We start from the raw sequence: 25,306 nt of genomic DNA on the forward strand, positions 1-25,306 counted from the left end.
TGTTAAAAAAAAAGAAGCAAATACCATTCAGGTGGGTAATGAGGCACTGAGTGCAGTGGGGTGGAACATGAACCTTGCCCCATCTCAAATGGTACATGAAGATTAAAATACTGGAATTGTAATACAGGAGCCCATGCGACTGGGAGAATTGAAAAGGAATGTGGTAGTGATAAGGGAAACTGGAGCTGAAGGAACCATGATAGTGCTGCCTATTAGCACCACCACATTCCGTGGCACTTCTCCACAGCTCTGACAGGAGTGCCAAGGATTTTGAGGCATCCAGTACAAGGCATGTTCTAATGAGGGAGAGCTTGGAGTGGGAGGGAATCCAACTACCACTATCTCAGTAATTAGCCTTCGAACCCATTCACCCTCAAGCCAGTTTGCACACAGGTAAGACAACAATTATTACCTTTGAGGTTCTGCACTTTAAGGATCAATATAATAGTCTCCAGACTCAGATTAGTCATGAGTAGATGGTTTCACATTCCCCGATTTAAGCCTAGCATGTGCTGATTCACAGGTAACGGCACATCTGTCATTCCACTCTACTGATGGACTCCACATGGAGTCTAAAGGTGGAGCCTGTCTGTGCTGGGATCTGCAGCATCCTGTTCCAGCCATGCCTTGTTTCTGGGCTGGAAATTACTGGAAAAAAATAAGTTATTTATGCTATTTTTGAGATTATGAATTAATGTTTCGATAAAGTGCTATTTAATATATTTTAACTATTTTAAAATAGTTTTTATTTTTCTAATTATTCAAAAAGTTATTGATAGTTTTTAAATGCCTCTTCATATCCAAATCAATAAAAGCCTCCCAGCTGAGACAGACAAAGCTCTATCACCAGCTTTCCCTCCTATCAAATGCTTTCAGGGTGTTCCTTAACCGGTGCCTCAGCAATTCTGTCTTTAGACTGGTTGCTACATTGCACCTCAACAAATGCCTCCCATTTACAGAGAAGTAGCTTGACTGCCTCTGGATCTGGTTTTGGTCCTGGTAAATACCAGCCAGTTGGAATCCAGGACAGTGTCCAGTCAACCGGTGAAATCCATCTCTGTTTGGTCATTTTCTTAGATTACTGGAAAGTCTTGTAATGATTTTTTAAAAAGTAGGAAACCAATGAATTGGTCAGTTGGTAGCTTAATTGGCCACAGTAATTTGCCTCTAACATGTGGTGAAATCTGGAGAGAGTTGATGGGACTATGGGGAGAATGGGATGAATGTAAATGGGGACTTGATGGTAGATGTAGACTTGGTGGGTTATAGGGTCTGTTTCCATGTTCTCTGATGCTAAGGCTAAGAACTGAAGTAGATTTGTAATTGATGAAAAGATGGCTGAGAAATTGCTAAAGAGAGAAAAAATATAATGTGAACAGAAAGTAGGAAGAGAGGCAAAAATAGTTTGTAAGCATTTCTATCTATGTTTAAAAAGGAAGAATTGGCTGTAGTTATTGGCAGTAGTTATTATAGGTTGCTCATAGGAAGAGACGGGAGAAATTATAATGGTGTAACGGCAGAACCGAGTAAATACTCGGTAAAGCTACTGATAACAATCCAGAAACATGGATAATCATGAGTCTGGTGAGAAGGAGGAATTTTAGAGAAAATACTAATTTGTTGTGAGTTAGTACTGGACAGATTAATGGAACTAAAAGATGATAATTCAAATGAACCTGGCAGCTCACATTCCTGGGTTTCAACATATATTGCTGCAGAAACAGTATTTTTGATTTTAGAATGACTGCTGCTGTTAAGAAAGTAGCAAATGTAAGGTCACTATTGGAAACAGGAAACTTCAGCCAATTAGCCTGCCATCAGAGATGGGGGAAATATTTGAATCTATTATGAGGGACAATGCAGGTCATGTAAAAAACCATAATATGAATGGGTAGAGTCAGAATAGATTTGTGGAAAGAAAATTGAGTTTGACAAATCTATTTGAGGTTTTTGAAGTTATTAAACAGGAACACATGTATTTTAGATTTTTAAAAAAATTGTATAAAACATGGTTATTGGGTTGATATGATAGAGGAATGTGTGATATATTAGTATAGACAGAGAATTGGAAATGGATAAATGTAAAAGTAGGAATAAATGGGTCTTTTTTAAGATGGTAGACTATTGAGGTGCCAAATTGATCAGTACAGGGCCCACAGATATTTATGAACTATTAATAAACTAGATGAATATGTAGAGTCTAATACATTCCATTTTACTGACAAATCTGGTGAGGGGACAGGATAGGGAGAAAAGTATGCGGTGATGAAGAAAGGTGAAGTTACTGACTTTGTTTTGAAAAATAGAAGAACAGATTGTATTTTTAATAGCAAAGCACTGAAAGATTTTCATATTCAGAGACCTTATACCTAAATCACAAAGATTTCATACTGTGGACAATTAGGATGACATATGGTATTGTAAGCCTTTATTTCAAAGGAATTGGAGTGTCAGAATTAAGAAATCTTACACTAACTGTATGGGCCCTTGCTGAAACTACTATTTTTATTGACAAAAAAGACAGACTTCTTTGGAGAGATTACAGCATACATTCACCAGATTGTCCTGGAGCAGGGGCACTTTCCTAGTAGGAGAGATGGAATATACTGGGCTTAAACTCCTTACAGAGTGGGAGAATAAAAGGTCATCTCCTTGAAGTATTATATTCTCCAGGGACTTGAAAGTATTAGAAGTGTTTGATGTCTCTGGGCCTGTACTCGATGGAGTTCAGAAGGATGGGGGGGGGGGGGGGGTGGATCTCACAGAAGCCTACGGGATACTGAAAGGCCTGGATAGAGTGGATGTGGAGAAGATATTTCCATAAGTAGGAGGGTCCAGGATCCGATGGCACTACCTCAGAGTAAAGGGATGTCCCTTTATAACTGAGATGAGGAGTTTTGCAGCCAGATGGTGGTGAATCTTTGAAACTTATTGCTATGGAGGGCTGTGGAGACCAAATCACTGGGTGTATTTAAGGCAAATATTGATAGGTTCTTGATTGGTAAGGGGGTTAAGGGTTATGGGGAGAAGGGGGGAGAATATAGTTAAGAAGAAATCAGCCATGATTGAATGGTGGAGCAGACTCGATGGCCCGAATGACCTAATCCTGCCCCTATATCTGGTGATCTTATGGTCTTATAAATGCTGGGAGAATGTTTCTGTTGAAGCTAAGATTCATAGTTTCAGAATAAGGAATCAGCAATTTAAAACTGAGTTGGAGAAGCATCTGCACTTAACATTTGAGGATCCTTATAATTCACTGTTCTGGAGGGCTCTGGGTTTTCAAGCATTGAGTGTCTTCAATGGAGGGATGGCTAGGTTCTTGGATAGTAAGATAAACAATGACAATAGTGTAGAGTTAGAGTTGAAATAGAAGTTGAACCATAATCTTAATGAATGGCAAAGCATTTCAACTACTGTTTCTAATGAAAAGAAAAAATATGTGAGGAAATGGAGGGATGGGAGTAGCATCCATCTATATTTCAATTACTCTGCTTTAAAATACAGTCTGCGCAGGAAACAAAAAAAGGTAGAACCTGCACACATGTTGCTTTCACCCTCAGTCAATTATGTTTGGACTGAAGTCACTGGTGCAATGAGGAGAAACATAGCAGCCAATTTGCAATCAGTAAGTTGCCAAAGATGCATTGAGAAATGATCAGACAATGTGTGTAAATTATATTAGCTGAAGGTTAAATGTTAGCCAGGAGAGTGAGAGGGATTCTGTTCTTCTTGAAGATACTTCTGGTGTGGAGCTTGAATTCTGATTCAGAGTTTGAAGGAGCTGCCATTGAATGAAGGCTGCAAACATTAATGGCTTTAGTTCTGTTTTATTTACAACAATTCATTTGGTGAATCTATTTACATTGATCTATTTTAAACCAAGTCAAGCCATCTCCAACAAAGGACTAGTTTAGCTCTTGCCAGCTGTACTTCCTGAGACTCTACCAAATTGAGTGAGGGGTTTAAAGTTGGTATTGTGCAGACTTTCTTTAAGATGCCAACTGTTATCTGATCATAAAGCAGCATTGCCAGTAATACCAGAGAGAGCTTTATCTTTAACCCATGAAGTTAAAGGTTTCAGCACCAAAAAGTAAAGAAAAGAAATAAGCAAAATATACATGTTGTCTATCACCCCCGGCCAACACTCTCCAACTAGTATACTGGTCAATATTTATACCCCTGCTCCCACAGCATCATTTGAATATGGGGTGAAACAGGTCAATAGACGATTAGTAAATGTTGCTGCCTATCATGACTGTTGGATCCTTTTAATCAGTTACACGGAATGGCTTTGCACATAGTGTCCAACCAGTGCTTTGGTCCAGGAACCATCATTGTTTATTTTTCTGTTTACAATCAGACTAAATGTGACTGAGGCCAAATTTATGTTCTCCAAATGGATTCAGCACAACGTGAAACTCACTATCTCAAATTATTTCAGCAAGGACTTGCAGACAAAACTTCACATTGAGCAGTTTGTTGTAGGGTGGCCATATATCCCCATTCCCAGGATTAGTTACTGAATAAGACACAGTATCCCAGGATAAGCAAGGCCCCCAGAGGATCCCTGATTATAAAACATGCCCGATCAAGCAAATTTAATTCTGTGTTTGACATTTTGTAGATTGGAGTCTCCTAGATGTTAGTATTTCCATGCTTTGCAAATTACTGAAAATCTGATTTATTCTCCCTTAGATTTACATGTAGAACATAGAACAGCATTTGATGTTTCCATCCTGGGAAAAAGACTGATTATCTACCTTATCTATGCCTCTCATAATTTTTTCTGCTTCTATCAAGTCATCCCTCAGCCTCCAATGCTCCAGAGAAAACAATTGAAGTTTGACCAACTTCACCTTATTGTTAGTACACTCCAATCCAGACAACATCCTGGTGGACTCCCTTCTGCACCTTCTTCATCCTAGTGAATCTTTTCTGCTCTCTTACAATGTCCTTCGTGCACAAGCTGACTTTGGAATACAAAGGAATTTGGAGCCTCAGTTGAAAATGGTTTACAGTTGTAGCTGATCTAGTTAATATGTTGCATTTCCCGAAGTGCTCTTTGATAGAATTACTTAATTTTGCTAATAATACTAAAATAAATCCCATCCTTTCTGAAAGTTGGAGGAATCATTCTGCTCCCTATGGTATTAAGCATTTATAAACGGATTGAGCTGCCTTGTTCTGTGACATTGATGGCAGTTGTTTCCCATTATGTTTGCATATAATGTAGCTTTAAATTCAGGAAGAACGCTTCCTGACAACTGAGCACATCTGCTAGCGAGCTGCCGGTGACTGTCCATCCCACTGCATTGTTAACCTCTCACAAGGAGCCCTGCAATTGTGACACAATGGAAACATATGAAACAATTGAAAAGAATCCAAAAAGGAGTCACAGTGAGACAATCCTGCTGGATTCCAGGGGCTACACCCCAACATCCACAGTGCTTGCCCATATCATGCATGACTGGTGGTTGCTCAGTGACCATCACAATGGTGCTCGTGAATCTGTTATTGTCTCACTTATATACAGCAGTCAGATGTGTTTCAAAAGTGTGACCAAATCATATGCACACTTCTTTTGTCTTTGTAGTATATTTGTTAAGCTGTAAAAATATATTGTGTTCAATAATTTTGTTCTTTTACTTCCACCATAACATCTGTGATGATTCAACTTCTGTAGCATGCAGGGTCTTTACAGACTGTACATGAATTTTGGACAGTTCACAAAGACCGAATTAGGTTAGAGTTTAGCCTTCACGAGTTGCTGAACTCTACTTAGATTAATTTATTTGAAACTGATCCTTGTCTTTTATTGCTTCTGACCAATCAGCCCTCTTCCATTCACTCCTTCTCTACAACACTCTCTTTACTGAGGTAAATGCTGGTTACCAATTTAAGTCAGCTTCTCTCACACCAATTTAGTTCAAATCTTCTTGAATACAAAACTCCAGCATCAGGCTTAAGTGATTTTTAATTAACAGGCTTTACTCAAACTGTTTCTAATGGGGCTTTGTTGCTGGTTTTGTTGACACAGCTCATCTAAAACCAAACTGTGTGGAACTCTGGAATGGAGACTCGAGAGACTGCAGATGCTGGAATCTAGAGCAACAGGCAATCTGCTGGAGGAACTCAGTGGGTTGAACAGCGGAGTGAAATGCTACTCAACTCATTGAGTTCCTCCAACAGGTTGTCTGGAGCTCTGGTATGCCTGGTAGATGGCAGCCAGTAGTTCTATTCAATGCAAAGTCCACTGTTAGATGTTCATGAAGTGGACATCCTGGAGATATAATTTGTTAAATTGTTAATGTTGATGAATGTTCTCCCCCAACAGCCAAAGTTTTCCATTAACAAATTGCCATTTTCAGTAAGCATATAAAGATAAGAAAAATCTACAATTCATTTGGTTGTCACAAAGGTCCATGTACGTGATCTGCTGCAATGCCCTGATATAAACATGAAAATAAAGTGCCCTACTTTCTGCATGAGAAGCTCAGGGCCCACTGTTGTAAAAGCATGATTGAACCCCTATATTGGTCAAGGGTTGTGTCCCTTGCATTTATAAACCCCCCAAGACTGTGGAGTAACAGGTGGGAGGGAGTGGGCATGGTGAAGTTAACATTAGTCTATGGTTTTCTATGTGAGCAGCAACATAGTATGAAACATCCTAGTGCTGCCTCACCAGTCAGGTAGTCGCTTCTGCATAGAATGGAGACACTATGTGCTTGTTGTTCATGGCACTTTATCTAAAGTCAAACCTTGTACTTACAACAGGAATTCAGTAACCCCATACATGTTCTCCGGCTGCAGCTTTCATCAATACACATGTGTGTCACTCACGAATTTATCTACAGATTAACTAAAGCAAATGCACAAAGGAGAATAATGGCCTCTGTCAACTAACTGACATTAAAAACAAGATTCTATATTACGTGTACAACTCAAACATCAAACATTAATTTCAGGATTTTCTCCTGGCCCTCACTGGGTATTTCATCAGCTGATGTGACAGAATCCCAGAGGGGTGTTAATGTGTGTACTTAACCTCCTCACTGTAAGACTGCTTTCCACGGGGGGAAAGTATGTCAAGCAGAATAATAGCAGCATAAAGCTACCTAATTTAGAGAGTGAGCGAAAGGTGAGAATAAGGAGCATTAATCCCCTGTTTCACTGCTAAATCAGCAAGGAAAATGAAAAAGAAGAGTTAGGCCTTTGAGAGAAGGAACACTTAGTGATGAAGTGTTCCATGAGACAAGTGTAAGATCATTTTATTTGCTCGATCAAGGTCAGGATTGTGGCACAGATTAGATGTGTTTTATTTGCTGGTGCACAGTTTCTCAAAGATGCCATCTGCCATCTTGGTAAGCACAGAGTTCATTGTCAGAGCCTAGGGATGCTGCACAAATAATGTTTAATCCCAGGCTGGCCTGGGTTGCAGTCTGTCGTAAGGTGTGTGCGTGTGAATGTGAAGAGAGGCACTGGAGAACAACACAAGATCTGCAGTTGGTTCAGAATTGATTTTCTGTGCTTAGCAGCTGACCATAGATCATTTCAACACCTGCTTTATATTTGCAAAATCTCTGCAGACACGCAATTCGGAAGCGGTAAAATAAAATGATACACACAGTGGGATGGCTGGCAGAGTACACAGAATATGGAGGAGAGCAGACAAGAGCAGCATGATGGGTTGTGTCTGCACTGGTGGAGCAGAGTGCCCAGAGCAAAGGGTACGGAGTGTTCAGCATAGTGGGGAGAAGACGCTATTCTCAGATCTAGTTTGCCTTCACCTTGAGATCTCCTCCCTTCCCAGAACCAATGTCCACCACACCATGATGTTATTATGATCCCGTTGCATGCCCTACCCAACTCGTTGATATTAATTTTGCCTCAGACACTACAGGTGAAGTATCAGCATGTTTTGGATTCTGTTGCTCATATGTTATATATTCTATTTATTCTTTAATTCTGCAGACGACTGGAACAAAATTTGATCAAGACTGTGGGAGCCGGAGCATTCACTCAATATAAGAAGCTCAAGCGCATGTGAGTAAACAAGGGCTTATTGAAAGCTGGGCTGCAGGGTATTGGTATTGGTTTATTATTGTCACTCGTACCGAGGTACAGTGAAAAACTTGTCTTGCATACCATTCATACAGATCAATTCATTACACAGTGCATTGAGGTAGTACAGGGTAAAACAATAATAGAATACATAGTAAAGTGTCACGGCTACAGAGGAAGTGCAGTGCAGGTAGACAATAAAGTGCAACGTCATAACGAGGTAGATTGTAAGGTCAGGAGTCTATCTTATCGTATAAGGGAACCGTTCAATAGTCTTAAAACAGTGGGTTAGAAACTGTCCTTGAGCCTGATGCTTTCAGGATTTTGTATCTTCTGCCTAATGGGAGAGGGGAGAAGGGAGAATGTCCGGGGTGGGAGGGGTCTTTGATTATGCTGACTGCTTTACCGAGGCAGCAAGAAGTGCATGGGGGGGGAGGCTGGTTTCCGTGATGTGCTAGGCTGCGTCCAGAACAGTTGCCATATCAAGCCATGATGCATCCAGATAGGATGCTTTCTATGGTGCGTCGATAAAAGTTGGTGAGTGTCAAAGGGGACATGCCAGATTTCTTTAGCCTCCTGAGGAAGTAGAGGCACTGGTGAGCTTTCTTGGCCGTGGCATCTACGTGATTGGACCAGGACAGGCTATTGGTGATGTTCACTTCTAGGAACTTGAAGCTCTCAACCCTCTCAACCACAGCACCATTCATGTAGACAGGTGCATGTACACCGCGCCCCCCCCCCTTCCTGAAGTCAATGATCAGCTCTTTTGTTTTGCTGGCATTGAGGGAAAGGTTGTTGTCATAATACCATGTCACTAAGCTCTCTATCTCCTTCCTGTACTTTGACTCAACATTATTTGAGATACGGCCCACTACGGTGGTATCATCTGCAAACTTACAGATGGAGTTAGAGCAGAATCTGGCCACGCAATCATGAGTATATGGGGAGTAGAGTAGGGGGCTAAGGACGCAGCCTTGTGGGGTACCAGCGTTGAGAATAATCGTACTGGAGGTGTTGCTGCCTATCCTCACTGATTGCAGTCTATTGGTCAGAAAGTCAAGGATCCAGTTGCAGAGGGAGGTGTTGAGTCCCAGGTCTTGGAGTTTAGTGGTGAGTTTGCTTGGAATTATAGTGTTGAAGGCAGAGCTGTAGTCATGCATTGATGGAAAAATCACCGCAGAGACATAGGGAATTCATTCCTTTTGGTTTTGCTTAGTGGCTTCCCCATCTTAGCCTTTCCTGAGTTCAGCAGTAAACAGACCAAGCATGTCAGAAGTTGAATCAAACCGATATGTCTTTAAGGAAAGGAGATTCCTCAGAGAGTGGGGATCTTCATCTGAATTGAATCAACATGAAGATCTAAAATTCCTGATTAGTTGTGATCCTCTCCATGTCACATGTGTAACAACGTAAGAAATAGAAGTATCTGTTCCACCAATCAATAAGATCGTGGCTGATCTTTTACCTCAGCATTATTTTCTAGCACTGACCACATATACCTTGATTTCCATAATATCCAAAAATATATTGATCTGTCCTGAATATAATCAGTGACTGAGCCTGCATAGCTATCTCTTGGATACAAGAGTTCCAAGATTCACTGCACTCTGGGTGAAGGAATTTCTCCTCATCTCAGTCCTGAACGGCTGATCACTAGTTCTGAGAGCATGACCCCTGGTTCGAGACACCTTAGCCAGGGGAAACATCATCCCTGCATATATCCTGGCAAACACTGTTCATTTCAATGAAATCACCTCTCTTTCTTCTAAATTTAAGATTGTCCGAAACTCCTTAATCTTTTCTCATAGGACTAACCCACCCCACTTCATCCCAGGTGCAGTCTCTTGGAATATTGTGTATGGATCCTATATGATTGTAGTAGGAAGTCTTTATTCTTCTACTCAGATGTTCTTGCACTGAAGCCCAGCATACTGTTTGCCTTCCTAATGCTTGCTGTACCTACATGGTAACTTTCAGTGATTCACGTATAAGGGCCCCCTGGTCTCTTTGAACACTAGTACCTTTCAGTTCTCACTATTTAAAATATACTCTGCTTTATGTATTGTTCTATCAAAGTAAATGGCTTAATATTTTTCCATTATATTCATCTGCCATGTCCCTGTCTATTCACTTATCCTATCTCTGTCCCCCTGCATCCTCCTCATAACCATACTGGCACCTAGCTTTATGTCATCAACAAATCTAGATAATTACACATGGTCCTCTCGTCTAATTCATTCGTAAAGATTATGAACAGCTGAAACAGGTCCAATCCCTGTGACAGCTCATCCGTCTCAGCCTCCCAATCCAGATAACTTTTTTTCCTGCTTTCTATTTTTTGCCCATTGATCAACCCTCAACCCATGAAACCAATGAAGGTGAAGATGTCACTTGGAGGTAGGATTCTTTATGTTTGGTTCCAGTCCATATTACACCCGATAGAGTCCACTCTAACTTTGTTCAATAATCTCGTGTGACACCTTACCAAAGGACTTTTGAAAGTCTAAACGTACCACTTTCACTAGTTTCCACTGATATATTCACTGATATAATCTCATAAAACTCCAACAGGTTTTGTCAAACACGATCTCCCTTTCAACAATCAATATTGATTCTACCCAATCCTATTATTTTTTAAATGCCCTGTCACAACATCCTTGATATGAGATTCCAGCACTTTTTCCTACTGCTGATGTCAGGCTAATTGATCTGCAGTTCCCTGTTTTCTTTCCCTCCTTTTATAAATAGTGAGCTTATATTTGCTGCCTTCCAATCTGTGCACATTCTAGATTCAAGGAATTCCTTTCTTATACTTGTTATCTACTTTGTGAGGGTTCAAATCTATGTCTACCATTTGAACAACTAGTGGTTGCTTTCCTTATGGGTAAAGAGAAGGGATCTGTTTGATGATGAAGCAGCTGCCATATAGAGAAAATTATTTGAGAACCCAAATCAGATAAAGTGGGATTAGTAGAAATGACTGCTTGATGATTGATCTGGAATTGGTGGGCTGAAGGGCCTGTTTCTGTGCTGTATGCTTCTGTGAATCTATGACCTGATAAACTGATACCCCAGGTAAACAGGTCTGCAGGGTATTGTTAGTGACTGGCTAACCAAACGGGCTTGCAAATGAAACCTATAAAGGTGGAGATGTCAGTTGAAGGTAGGATTCTTTATGTTTGGTTCCAGTCCATACTGCAATGTCTAATAGGACATTCTTTGATTAAAGTGAGAACTCACCACATTGGTTAAGTTCCTATCTATGTCTGTTCTTCTCATTCTCTAGCGATCTCTCCTGCCAACCTGTTCACCTATGTCTTTTTCTCTCTGTTTCTTCATCTGCCTGTTCTCATTCATTCACTTCTTTTTGGTCCTGGTTTCATCTGACTTTCCTCTTCCAAATGCCTTTTTCTATTTTCCAATCTATTTCTTTAGCCATTTTTTCCTGTCAACAGAAGTAGCAACCATAGTCTCTAAGCCTTCCATGTGTGCCTTCCGAATTAAAGAATGGAAGACACATAAAAGAGGTCAGAGCCCAATGCTCCTTTCCAAATCTAAAGGATAACCCCAGCTTCCACTCATGCAAAAATCAAAATGCTAGAGGAACTAATGCAGGGTCTCAACCTGAAGCATCGACCATCCCTTTACCTCCATAGATGCTGTTTGACCTGCTGAGTTTCTCCAGCATTTTGTTTTTTGTTCCAGATTCCAGCATCTGCTGTCCCTTGTATCCCCAGCTTCCACTCACTGGGATCACAGGAATAATCTTGCTCTGTGCTTCACATCCTGCTTAAGAAATCAGGGTGGTGGAAGTGAGATAGCATCCAGAGTCATAAAAGCCCGCTGCTATTATTCTCCAACCAAGACACACAACACTCAGGAGAAGATGATCAACCACTGTACATACAGAAAAATAGTTACCTCGGCACAGCAGTGGCTAACTAAGGAACCAAACCAAAGACTGAATAATTAGTCGGAGTAGGAGAGATAGATTACTGGAAGAAGAGAAATTTGTGCATGGGGAAGTTGGAACTTTAATAAAATGGCACTGATGATAAGCCAAGTGTTTCAGATGTTGGCACATTATTATTAAATATCCGCAAGGGTACTTCGCAACTGTAGAAACTCTACGCCAATGTATTTGCCTTCAACTGCCCCAGCCATTATTATGGTTCTTCATCAGCAGTGAAGTGTGAATATTGTTTTAACCACAATATACTTGAACTGATATTCACATTGAACGGTCCTATTTACTTTTTACCTTAATTAGATTTTTAATAATGAACACACTTATATGATTCCTCAATATTAACTGAGGTATCAACTATTATTTTAGAATGGTGAGCAACTCCAGGAAACCTGAGGAATTTCGTACAAGTAATTTCCACAGTAATGTCTGCACAGCAAACCTGCAAGACCACATTTTCTCCTAAGACATCCAGATACTAAATAAATGGACTAGATTGATGAACTTGACGAGTCTTTAACTATTGCTTTGAGAGTACAACATTCTACGCTGGGTTCAAACCTTTTCCAATAATTGAAACTGATCACACAATCAGTAATGACATCATATATTTTCACTATTTCATTCAGAAAATCAATAAACAGATTTGAAAAGAAGTGTGGGACACCCAAAAGAAATAGTGATGTTGGAACTGCAGATTTTTGAATTTATTCTGCCTGTGTTTTTTCTATGATAGCCTCCCCTGGTTTCACCAGCCAGTTATGATCAGATCTTTCAGTCTCGAGGAGTAATTTCTTAATTAAGTGTCTTCTTAACATATCTGATAAAATTGCAATAATAATAATTAGAGTCTTTGGTGCAATTAATCTAAACAGCTGGCATCTTGCTCCCAATAGAAATACATCCATTGCATTTGACTACTTTCAGGTTCAGAGCTCACTAATGTTCTGAGCCAGAGAAAGCCTGGTGCTTTTATTTTGGTCATGGCCAGCATCAAAGCAGAGATGGTGGTGTAACGAAAGAAGAAACCCAACAATACTCAGGCCAGCTGCACACATCATGTGCACATCTGGAATGGATTTTACCTTGAGTGCAAATTTTGCCTTTGCGTTTCTGGCAATAAACTGGCTTGCTGATATAGTGCCCTCTAAACTTAGATTGTTGATTACCTATCAACACCACACAATGTAAATGAAACTTTACATCACCTGTGTTGCTTGCCATATTTTCCTCACCTGCTGAAAACAATACTGGGTGGTGTATCTCTCAGGGCACATTGTAGTTGGCCTCCCATGGAGTCCACTGCCAGAGCTCAAACATGTTCAGATTCTCCAGCATTTATAATACAGGTCCTTACCTGGTTACAAATGCCCGACTTATGTACAGTCTGTATATACAAAAAAGTGTTTGGGAGACTGGCAGGATGAAGTTGCCGGCAGCCTGTGGGGCTGCAGGCATCTTCTGCCACCTGGGAACTCAGTTCGCGGCTGAATTTTTGACTTGCAAACTGTTCGGGTTACGAACAGAACAGAGGAATGGGACCCTGCCGTAACCTGTGGAGCATAGGGTCTACAATGTCATTGGGCGGTATAGTAGTGCAGCTAGTAGAGTTGTTGTCTCATAGCTCCAGCAATCTTGGGTTCAAGCCTGCTGTCTGGTGCTGAATAAATGGAATTTGTGCATGGTCCTTGTGACCAAGTGAGTTTTCCCTGGGTCCTCTGGGTCCTACCCATATGCCAAGGATGTGGGTTGGTGGATTAGTTGACCACTATAAGTTGCCCCTGGTGTATAGGTGAGTGGTAGAATCTGGGAAGTTGATGGGAATGTAGAAGAATAAAATAGGACTAGTGTAAATGGTGTTTGATGGTCGGCATGGACTGAGTGGACCAAGGGGCCTGTTTCCATGTCTCCAATGACTTAATATCTCTGAATGCCTCAGATTCAGAGACATTTACAAACTAAATGAAATTAATAATTTTTAAGAAATATAGTTCAAAATACATAATTTCCTAAAATACATTTATAAGAAATTTCTGAAAATAAATGAAATTTAAATAATTATAAAGAAAGTAATGTTCCTTCTCCTTTGCTTTCTTCTCTGTCGCCGCATGATCCTCATTGAAATCAGTGGAGTGATAGAGTCATACAGCACAGAAACAGACCACTTGGATCACCGAGTCCGTGCCAATCGTCAACCATGCATTTACACAAATCCCACAGGAAAATGTGATATTTAATACTAAACAACTTAAATTCCAAAAGTGCTATGTTGGGATTTGAAGTTACCTCAGCTAGATTACTGATTGAGTAATATAAGCAATACTACACATCTTTATTTTGCCTTGAGGTGACATGGTAATTAAGACTGATCCTCTCGTGGTGTTCATGTGTGTGCACTGCATTTGTTTGTTTGTCTTACTTGTGATAAGCTCTTCCTGCACCAACCACCTGTTCCATCAATCTACACTTAAATGTAATTAGTTAAGAAGACAGACCCTTTAATTTGATGTCCCCAGATGTTCTGATGACCCCAGTTATCAATTCGTATTTCCATAACTTTGTGAGCAGAAAATAATACAATCTGTGGGGTGAGGGAAAACGACCAAATTCACTCCATTCACTGCTGGGTAACCAACTTCTGCCATTCCTGCAACTAGTATTTTTTAAGAATAAAACTTATGCCACATTTTATTTCTCCCAACAGAGACCTGAGTAAGAACCAGATCTCGGAAATTGCAGCTGATGCATTTCAAGGACTGCGATCTCTGACCTCACTGTAAGTATGGAGACTCATAAAGAGGTTATTCATTGTATGACTGTATAATAAGTTCAAGATGCTTTATCATCTCATCATTTGACCCTAAAAGGTACAGTTAATGACCATAATTCCAATCTCCCTTCCCCTCTATTCTTTTGTGTTTTTTCTATTCTTTTGTGCTCTTTTTTTTCTGTTCCCTCTGACTACTTTTTGAAAGAGATTGTGATTGTGTACAAATTTCTGATGACTAAAGCAGTTACATTGGTTTAGAAGAATTATTGAGCCTGACACTGTGAAGGAGCTAAAATAACACACACAACTGATATTGATATTCTACAGTTAATGTCTTCTGGTGTTAATTTTGTTCCTTCATGCTGTCAGGCTGAGTAATTCCAGCCAGCCAGTTCCCTGTCTTACTTTTAGCTAGAATTTCTTTGCCCTTTAACACTTTGGAGAAGTAACATTCTACCATGTATGGTGTCATAGGATTGTGAATTCCAGGCCCTTGAAGGTTAATCGCACATAAAGTAGGCATTCGCAGCAAAGTTTCACACAAAATCTGATCTTGACTGCCCAAACTCATATTCTCATATCCTCCAGTAACATATAAAGACACTATTTAGTCCACTGAGTCTCTTAGAGCTCCCTCTGACCCATTCCCCCTCTTATAGTCCCATAGCTTATTCTCCGTCATATGCTCATCAACTTCATCCTACCACCTACCAACAATAGGGGCTATTTACAGTAATCAACTAACCTATCAGCACAGCTTCAGGATTTGGGAGGAAATTGAACACCCCAGGGAAATCCACGCAGTCACAGGGAGGACAAACAAGGTCCGTAGAGACTGTACAGAAGGTCAGGATCGAACTTGGGTTGTTGGAACACCAACACTATCAGCTGTGCCACTGTGCTACCCTACCGTGCTGGAAATAGCCATTCCATTTGGACAGGCAGTTGGAGCAAATTTCCCTTAGACTGGCAGGGCAGAGGGAAGTGTGTTATGGGGGCCTGTCACTATATACTTCCAACATCCAAAAAGACATTGACCTGTTGATGATGAGCACCCAGGTCAGGAACCATAGTGGTCATAGAGCACTTCAGCTAAAACAGTTGATTCAGTTAACATAAGAATGATGACCTTGGAAGCAACCAGCTTGATTGAAGGCATTGCTACACCGGAAATTCAAGAACCTGTTGCCGTGCTGTATGACTCTATGACCTCTGCTCAGGCAAGGAATACTCCTTTAAGTACTTCTGGAACAAACCTTCATTCACCTGCTTCTGTGTCCATAGCCACACCATTGGTAAGCAACTCATGCATGGAAAAAACTTCTATAAATGTAGCCAGTTGTGCATTGGACATCAAGTGATGCTCTTGCACACACCTGGCAATATCTGTGCTTATGTTTTCCATGTGTGTGGAAGCCCAGAACAGAATTTCTTGAAGGATGCCATGGGTGCCCAAAATATCCAGTTGTGTTTTAGTCTATATGACCACCCACAGGCAGTAGAACTACTAGCATGCAAGATCAATACAAGATCCTGGTCTCTAAATCAATGAATTAGCTAATAGAGTGTGAACATATAGACAGAAGGGGCAAAGTTGTTTTCTGTAGCACTACTTTTTTGTATGCTACAAGGCCAATTGAGTAACATCTGTGACCTGGTATGTTCTTCCAATGGCAAGAGCACCAAATTTCTTTACTGAGAGATTTGCATGCATAAGCCTTATGACAGCCAACAGCATGCAAAGCAGGCAGGTCATGATGTAACTAGCAAATAGAGTCACCAATTAATGCCGCACCCTACATCCTATCTTCAGCCTGCACAGCTGAGCATGATATTAAATGGTATGGAAAACCACACCCTCACAATACTTATTTAAAGAGAGCATGATTACATTCAGGCAATTAACAAGTTCCCCTTGATGTTCAATAGTTAAACAGAAACTTAACCAGTCCAGCCACACTAATACATCAGGCATAAGAGCAGTCCAGAGAACTGTGATGCATGACTCACTTGCTGATGTCCTAATGTGTTCCCATCAGCTACAAGTCAGGAGTATAGTTTTAGTCACAGAGGGATACAGCTCAGAAACATGCCCTTTGCCCCGTCAAGTCTGTGCTGACCATCAAGCATCCATTTCTGCACCAATCCTACCCTAACCCATTTTTATTCTCCCCACATTCCCACCAACCCTCTCCCCCAACACCTCCTGATTCTGCCCATCACTTACACACCAGGGTCAATTTACATTGGCCAATTTACCTGCCAACCTGCAGCTCTACCAACTGCCCCACTGGGCCAAACTCTGTGCCCAATATTCTTCTTTTTTTTTGTCTGGATGAATGAAACTCAAGTAACACTCACAAAGATTAACATCATCCAAGTAGCCCATTTGATTGACACACCACCATCAACTTACACCATCATTCTGTCCATCACCACGTGTATCATAACTCAGCATATACCATTTCTAAAATGTACTGCATGGACTTGTCGAGGTTTCCTTGACAGCTGCTCACAAACCTGCAGTCTAGCACCTAGGAGGTCAAGTCCAGTAAATGTTTGGGAAGACCATTACCTGAAAATTCTGCTCTGTTGTAGACCATCTTGACTTAGAAATATATTGCTGATCTTTCTTTGCCACTGGGTCAAAATTCTGGAGCTTCCCAGTCAACATCTCCATTGGACTGTCTTCTCCAAACAGACTACAGCCATTCAAGAAGTCTGGTCACCAATGCCTTCTCAGGGACAATGGAGTGTGAGAAATAAAAATTGGCCTTGCCAGCCACAGGGATGAATCAAAAAAAGGTTGGGTTATTTGTTATGGCAGTTATTGCAATTCTATGTATTTTTTGTGCTTTTCCATATCTGTAAAAAATATTTTGACGGGGAATGATCTGATTAGTGCTGAGGTACTTGTATTGGTGACAAATGATTGTACACAAACCTGTCATAACCAGACATGGGTGACCCAACAGGGCTTTCCCTTGGCATTGACTGTGAGTGACAAAATGAGCAAGAGCTACAAGCAGTAATCCAATCATTAAAGGAGTAAGTAGAAGACAGGAGAAGAGTTGGAAGAGGAAGGGAGCCTGAAACTATACCACTTCCTTCCTTCGTGTGCTCCATGTGAATAAATGATGTGAATACCTGCAATTGATAACCCAGTTCCCTATTCACCAACTGTAAATGACTTACCTTTATGCATTTCAATATGTTTGCCTGCTTTAAAGGTCTCAGGATGTGCTTCCCACTGGCTGCAGCATTGCTGGTGGAAAGCTGGTGGCTTTCAGTGGAGAAGGCTGGAGGTGGCCTTAGAAATTGGTCTCAACCAGCTTGGCCTGGTTAAGGACTGAAGCATCTCTTGTCCCAGATGAACAATCTCTTGTCCCAGTTGAAGACTGAACCATCACTTTTCTCAGCTGAAGACTGAACCATCTCTTGTCCCAGCTGAAGAATGAACCATCTCTTGGCTTGGATGAAGACTGAACCAACTCTTGGCCCAAGAGTGGCACAGCAACTTGACTAATTGACAGCCAAGAGGAAAGGATGGGAGCACAAACTTCTTAATTTGAGAAAGAGAGCTATTGGTTCACCTACAGAGCCACTCCACTTCCCTGAAGCACATGTTGACAATAACCTGTTGGATAACAGGTTATTGGAGTGCTTTGACATCACAAAAGCCCTTTTAAATGCCGGTGTCCAGATCTAACGTGAGTTTCCATGGTGCCTATTGATGTGTTATTTTGAGACAGAGCATTGACTGGAATGGAAACTGAGAAACCAGGCACTTCATCAAGGTTCAAACTATTTGTTGATGTCTGTTAGGTACCTGTTTTATGTGAAGGGTGTCGGCTCCAAACTTCATTCTAAGTCCAACCTCATATTGTTTCCTCCTCAGACCCATGCTTCTATACAGGGGTCCTAGGCTTTCTTTCAGGCTTTCAGATCACCAAGTGTGTGGATGGCAATCTACATCATTCTCCTTCTATAGATTGACCCATGGAACAGCTCATCCGATTCTTCTGTAGCAGTGCTAGTTTGCAATCTCTCCTCCCAATGAGCTGCCACTTGTATAGTCTTCAGCCTTGTCTTAATCACCCAATGTCTCACCACTTGCAATCCTGCCACTATCATATCTTCTAAGATACACACACTGTCAATATCTGAGCTGATGACTGGGTGAGGCCCTTTCATCATTTTTTTTTTGCTCTTTCTTTCACAGCCTGAACTTTGAGACAATTCAAGAGTAAAACAAAAGAGCGAAGTTGAGTTATGGTGGAGACACCACCTGCATCTTGTAAATCAGAGTGTACTGAGGGATGAGGGACAGGTATGATGGAAAGACAAGGATTTAGTGGATACCCTGACTTTCAATGGCTTTAATTCCACCATGGGTCATGTTCTCAGCAATGGCCCTTCTTGTAACAGCCATTGCTTTTGCTTCTAAGGTGTTAAAACATGCAGGCTGACCTGTTTCCCTCCTGTTCATTCCTGCTATTTCCTGTTGTGTGTTACCTTGCCCTACCAAAATACAGAATTTTATCAGAGACAGTTGTGCAATTTATCTGGCTTGTGGTAATGTTAAGAAATGAGACCAAAGGAAAGCAAATGAATATTAACTGTGAATCTTAATTGGTAGAGATTGTCACTTCATGAGTGATATGGAGGTGTGGTAAGGAAGTCAGTTGTAAATGATATTGTTAGTGTAATTGGCAGATTACTAGGGTAATTCGTAGAATATGGCATTCAAAGGTGCAGTCCCTGACCTTGAGAACTTATGTGTGATCATTACATTTTTTCCTGCGCTTCATCCAGCTCCTTGCTGCTAAACTTTGACAATGACCTTCTCCGCTATCCCTTGTTACTCTATTTCCACTCTTTCTAAGAGTGTGGTCGGAGGACTGTGACCACATTCCGCCCACCCGTACATGTGTACTACCGCCCTGTGAGTATAGGACATCCCTCCAACTCCACCTCCACCAAGACCTACAATGTGACATCCAAAAATCTCGGTGCACACACTCTCCCTGGGTCAACTGTCACCGATTCTCCCGCAGCACAGCATTTGGAATGATGTCAGCTCCACAAACTGCCACAGTGTGCTACTCCTTTAAGAGATGCAAGGTAATTTTAAGTAACACTAGCCATTCACTCTGGACACCCTGCTGATACCTACAGTCAATGAACAACATGAGAAGCAAAGGCTTCCTGCAGAAATTATGGAAGTGAGCAGGGAGTGCGAAGTTGGAACACTGCCAGCGGAGCAGCCAGCAAGCATGGGATTGATCGCACATCATGATCCTTGCTCCTTTGGTGGGTGTTATCCTATTTAACCTCAAGGGCCCTCGTAAAAGAAAATCTGTTGCTCCTTGGTACACTACAAAGGTAATAAAACTCTTACTGCTGCCCTCCAGTACTTGTGGCATTGAAGAACCACCCAGGCAGGGAAGGTGATTAACCCAATAAATTTACTTTTAAGCTTTAAACTAAATACAGGCGTTGGTATAAGAGGTGGATGTTAACTCTGTTGCATCCATATTGTTGCACGAGTCATTATGTTTCAGAATAACTTTCCATTACATGGAGGAGCCCCGATTGCGAGTATTATTTTCATGTTACTGCTTTTCAATTCCAGTTCATTCCTCATCTCCCAGTTTCTGTGTGGCATCATGCCACGCCCCAGCCCAATGCTAAATCCTCCCTTTCCTCTTCCAATCAAACACAGCAGCAGTTTTGAACTATTGGGCCCTATAAGATTGAAACCAGATGTCACAAGTGTCTATGTAGTTTGAGTTGAAAGAGCCATTACATTGCACAAGTCAGCCAACTGCAATGTTAAAAGTTAGTTCCTCTTTCCAAAAATAATAGACTCTGCTTTTATATTGCTGATATTTACCAGTGATCTACTTGACAATTTATTACACTGTACTGCTTGGTTCACGTACACAACTGCTAAACAAAAAGATCTGCCGACATTCACAATTCATGTGAGGTTCCCAGATTCATTGCTAACTGGTAGCATTTTTGAGGCTGCATCTCTCAAAGTTATTTGAGCACAAACTGCACAGTGTTATCAATGTGGATAATTACATTTGAGATCTGGGAGGTGCTGAAACTCACCTGAACATATTAAAAGAAGGTTCTTCTTCTGTAGAAAGTTGACCTGGAGAGACTCAAACAATGGAGAATCTGGTATTGTAAGATCCAAATAATGTAGAAGGTTGCACTGGGAGGTGTTTAAATTGTAAACGGTGTACTAAGCGCTGCAAGGATTGTTGAACATTGTACTGGGAGGTCCATTGATTGTTGCTAGTAGAATGTCACAGAGACTGTAGAATGTGGTACTGGGAATGCAGAGACAATGAAACATGGTACTGGGAGTGCGGAGACTGTGGGACATGGTACTGGACGTGTAGATGCTGTGGAATGTGGTACTGTAAAGGTTCAGAAACAATAGAATGTGGCACTAGAAAAGCAGAAACTACGGAACCAGATAATGGGAGTGTAGAGGCTGTAGAATGTGGCAGTGGTAACTTTAGTTTTCTGCATTCATTGTGGTTTCTTTCCAGGATTATCTCAGGAAGGCATTAACCTCTGTATTTTGCTTGGATGCTCTGTGTTTATTATCATTGTTGTACTGAGACAGGAAGATGATGCACACCTGCGTCCTTGATGCTGCCATTCTGGAAATTGCCAACAATGGCTTGCGGTCAGTGACAAGCATAAATGGTCTTCCCAGCAGGAAATGCTGAAACTTTGTAATTCCAAGTATAGCTGTGAGCACCAGCTCTTCTCTCTGAGGATAATTTTATTCACTCCTGGTAGATGTGCATGATATTTAAGAAATGGGCTTCTCCTGGCCATTGTCCTTCATTGCGCCACTGCCATAGCTGAAAGCAAAGTAAGCCCATTTTAGCACGTGGCTCATGGTGTAGTGCATCAAAAATCATTGACAGCTAAGGATTTGCTTGAACAGTTCTTGTGCTTTGTTCTGATCTTCATACCACTGCCATAGCTCATCTTTTTTTAACAGTTGGTGAACTGGAGTCAGCACCGTGGCACGGTCTGGTGGGAATCCAGCACGATGTTGAATCACCCTAGAAATGGCCCAAAATCAGTGGCATTCCCACTTTTCAGGTTCTGATAATGGCCTTAACTTTCTTGTTAACTGACTGCAGCCCGCTCCCAACCACTCTCAGACTGAAATAAATCACTTCCATTGGTGCAAACGTACATTTACTGATTCTTAATCTTCACATTATTTTGATGATTCTTCTAAATACCTCCTCAAGTACCTGAAGGTTTTCTTCCTCTGTGGTCACTCTAATTAGCGAGTCATCCTGATTGTACAAACAGTTCCAGAGTCCCACAGCACCTTATCCATTGTTGCTTGAAATGTTTTAGATGCAGAACTTGCCCCCATGGCAACTTGGTATATGAGTGCAGGAGTTAAGGCTACGTGAAATGGCTGGAGACTGATCCATAATGGGAAGGAATGTGTATCACCAGAAGTGGGTGCTTATTGTTAAGTAGTCTCAACTCATTTTGCTGACATTGAGTTGGGTATAAGCATGGGGTCAGATCTAGTTTAGTGAAGATTTTCACTCCTGCCAATGAAACATTTAACTCTCAGGATTTGGGCAGATGCTACTGTTATTCATCTACTCTTAAATCAATATTTTTAGAGTCTTCACAAAGCCAGATGGTCTTACCAGCCTTAAGTACCATAATTTTGGGCACATCCAGTCACTCTCAAAGTCAAAGTCAAAGTCAAGTTTATTGTCATATGCACAAGGGCAATGAAAAACTTACTTGCAGCAGAATCACAGGCACATAGCATCATATAAGCAGCATTCACAAGAAAAATATAATTAAACATAAATTATACACAATTTGTACAAGAAGAACACAATTAGAACAAAAAAATAAGTCAATTTTAGTGCAAAGTGGTCGAAGTGGTCATAGTGTTGTTAAACTGTAGTGATTAGGGTTTTGCCGGTTGGTTCAAAAACTGAATGGTTGAAGGGAAGTAGCTGTTCTTGAAGCTGGTGGTGTGGGACTTCAGGCTTCTGTACCTCCTGCCCAATGGTAGCTATGTGAAAAGATGGCATGGCCCCGATGGTGGGGATCTTTGATGATGGATGTTGCCTTCTTGGGGAGGCGCTTCTTGTAGTTGCTACCAGTGGTGGGGAGGGATGTGCCCATGATGTATTTGGCACAGTCCATTACTCTCTGCAGTTTCTTACATTCCAGCGCATTTGAATTGCTGTACCAGACCATGATACAGCCAGTCAGGATACTTTCAACAGTACATCTGTAGAAGTTTCTTAGAGTGTTCAGTGACAAGCCGAACCTCCTAACCAAGTAAGGATGCTGGTGCATTTTCCTTATGATTGCATCTACGTGCTGGGCCCAGGACAGGTCATCCGATATGTTAACGCCCAGGAATTTAAAGCTGCTGATCCTCTCCACCGCCGATTCCCCAATGTAGACTGGTGCATGTTCACCCTCCTTCCCCTTCCTGAAGTCAACAATGAGTTCTTTAGTTTTGCTGACGTCGAGCAAGAGGTTGTTTTTGTGGCACCACTCAACCAGATGTCCTATCTCGCTCCGGTAAGCTGACTTATTGCCACCTGTGATTCATCCAACAACAGTAGTGTCTTTAGCAGATTTGAAAATGGCATTGGAGCTGTGCTTAGTCACACAGTCATGTGTGTATAGAGAGCAGAGCAGGGGACTAAGCAGGCAGCCTTGAGGTACTCCTATGTTGATGATCCGCGAGGAGGAGATATTGTTGCCAATCCTCATTGATTGAGGTCTGCCGATGAAGAAGTCGAGTATCCAGTTGCAGAGGGAGGTACAGAAGCCCAGGTCTTGAAGCTTGATGATGATTTTGTTGAACGTTGAGCTGTAGTCATTGAACAACAGCCTGAGGTACGAGTTCCTGTTGTCCAGATGGTCCAGAGCAGGGTGAAGAGCCAGAGAAATCACATCTGCTGTCGACCTGTTGTGGCGGTAGGCATATTGGAGTGGATCCAGGTCATCTCTGGGCAGGAATTGATTCACACCATAACCAAACTCTCGAAGCACTTCGTCACGCTTGATGTTAGTGCCACCAGACAGTAGTCATTGAGGCAGGTCACCATACTCTTCTTGGGCACTAGTATAATACTGTAGGTGCCTTTTTGAAGCAGGTGGGAACTTCAGACCACAGAAGTGAGAGGTTGAATATGTCCGTAAATACTCCAGCCAGTTAGTCCACATAGATCTTTAGTACTTGGCCAGGTACGCAGTCCGAACCAGACATCTTTCATAGATACATCCTCTTGAAGGATGCCCAGACGTCAGCCTAAGGGACTGAAATTACAGGGTCATCTGGATATGTGGGGTCTGCTTACATTCAGCAATACTCAATGGCACTCAAGTCTCCTTAGGTCTCCTTCTGGTGCATACCTACTGGCCTGAGTTGACAATAGTTTGGCTTGGGGTCTGATTTATGATGCCCCTGTATGAATCCCTGAACATCTCTTCATATTATTCCAGAAGCTTGCTTAAATATAGTTGTGATGCATTCACACCAAATACATTTTGCCAGTCTATCCTCAAGTCTTGCAACTCATCTCTTCCTAGCAGAGTCATTCTGTTGCCATTATCAGCCTCTATAATCAGCAATCTTGCCTCTTCCCCTTATAGAAGACTACACATCTCATTTGTCTTAATAATCTTCAGGGTCTCTTTGAAGTACATCCTAAATTTTAATGTGCTTCTGGCTCCTGGTACTTTACTAACCTTCTGCATATACTTTTCCCCTCCCTTTATGTATCAATTTGTAGACACGTCAATATTCATGTTAATGATCCTTAATGTTAATGATCACTAATTTTAAATGCTTGTTTTTCTTTTTATCATAACTGGAGGGGTAAATGTGATGTAAAATTCACTTCCCACATTGCTCATTGGCCTCGATGATGTGTAAACCCTTCTGAGTTTTCTTTAACTGCAGTTGCTTTCTATCAGTTGGGACATTACTTGACAGACACTGCTCAGGCAACCTTTACTCCATTTTGCTTTGCACGCAGAGACTATGTACCTTACTTTCTACAAGTGAAGTATTGTCCTGCTCTGAAATGCATAATTGCTCAGGGCATAGCAGGGAGTTTTCCCACCAGACCTGCTTTTTGCACCACTCAACCAGACAATGTAAGAGTTCATGCCAATGATCTAGCTGCTGGTCTGTATATCATGCTTAAGTCAATGTTCTGTACCAGTCTAAATTTCATTGCATTTTTAGAGGCCATTTCATTGATGCAGCAACTTTCTCAATTTAAACCCTGGGAGATAAGTAACAGGGACTGGATATGTCCGTCCATTAGTCCACAAACAAACTTACCTCTTAACACATGGTCCAGAAATGCACTGAAGTTACAATGCCTCAGTACATCTTCCAGAGCAACCTATAGTGACCAACTGGCGGAAATCAGAAAAAGCGGCATCCGAGTCCTGAT

General features: G+C 41.4%; 1 protein-coding gene across 1 annotated transcript in view; it reads left to right on the forward strand.

Annotated features, from left to right (window-relative positions):
• The window catches only part of LOC127569354 (slit homolog 3 protein-like), a 529,163-nt gene that overhangs the window by 354,113 nt on the left and 149,744 nt on the right, over positions 1 to 25,306 (forward strand). The window contains exons 10-11 of the mRNA XM_052013912.1: positions 7,975 to 8,046; positions 14,736 to 14,807. Coding sequence (XP_051869872.1) covers positions 7,975 to 8,046; positions 14,736 to 14,807 — 144 coding nt within the window. The remainder of the gene's footprint in view (positions 1 to 7,974; positions 8,047 to 14,735; positions 14,808 to 25,306) is intronic.

Source organism: Pristis pectinata, chromosome 4 (assembly GCF_009764475.1).
Source record: "Pristis pectinata isolate sPriPec2 chromosome 4, sPriPec2.1.pri, whole genome shotgun sequence".
Lineage (NCBI taxonomy): Eukaryota > Metazoa > Chordata > Chondrichthyes > Rhinopristiformes > Pristidae > Pristis > Pristis pectinata.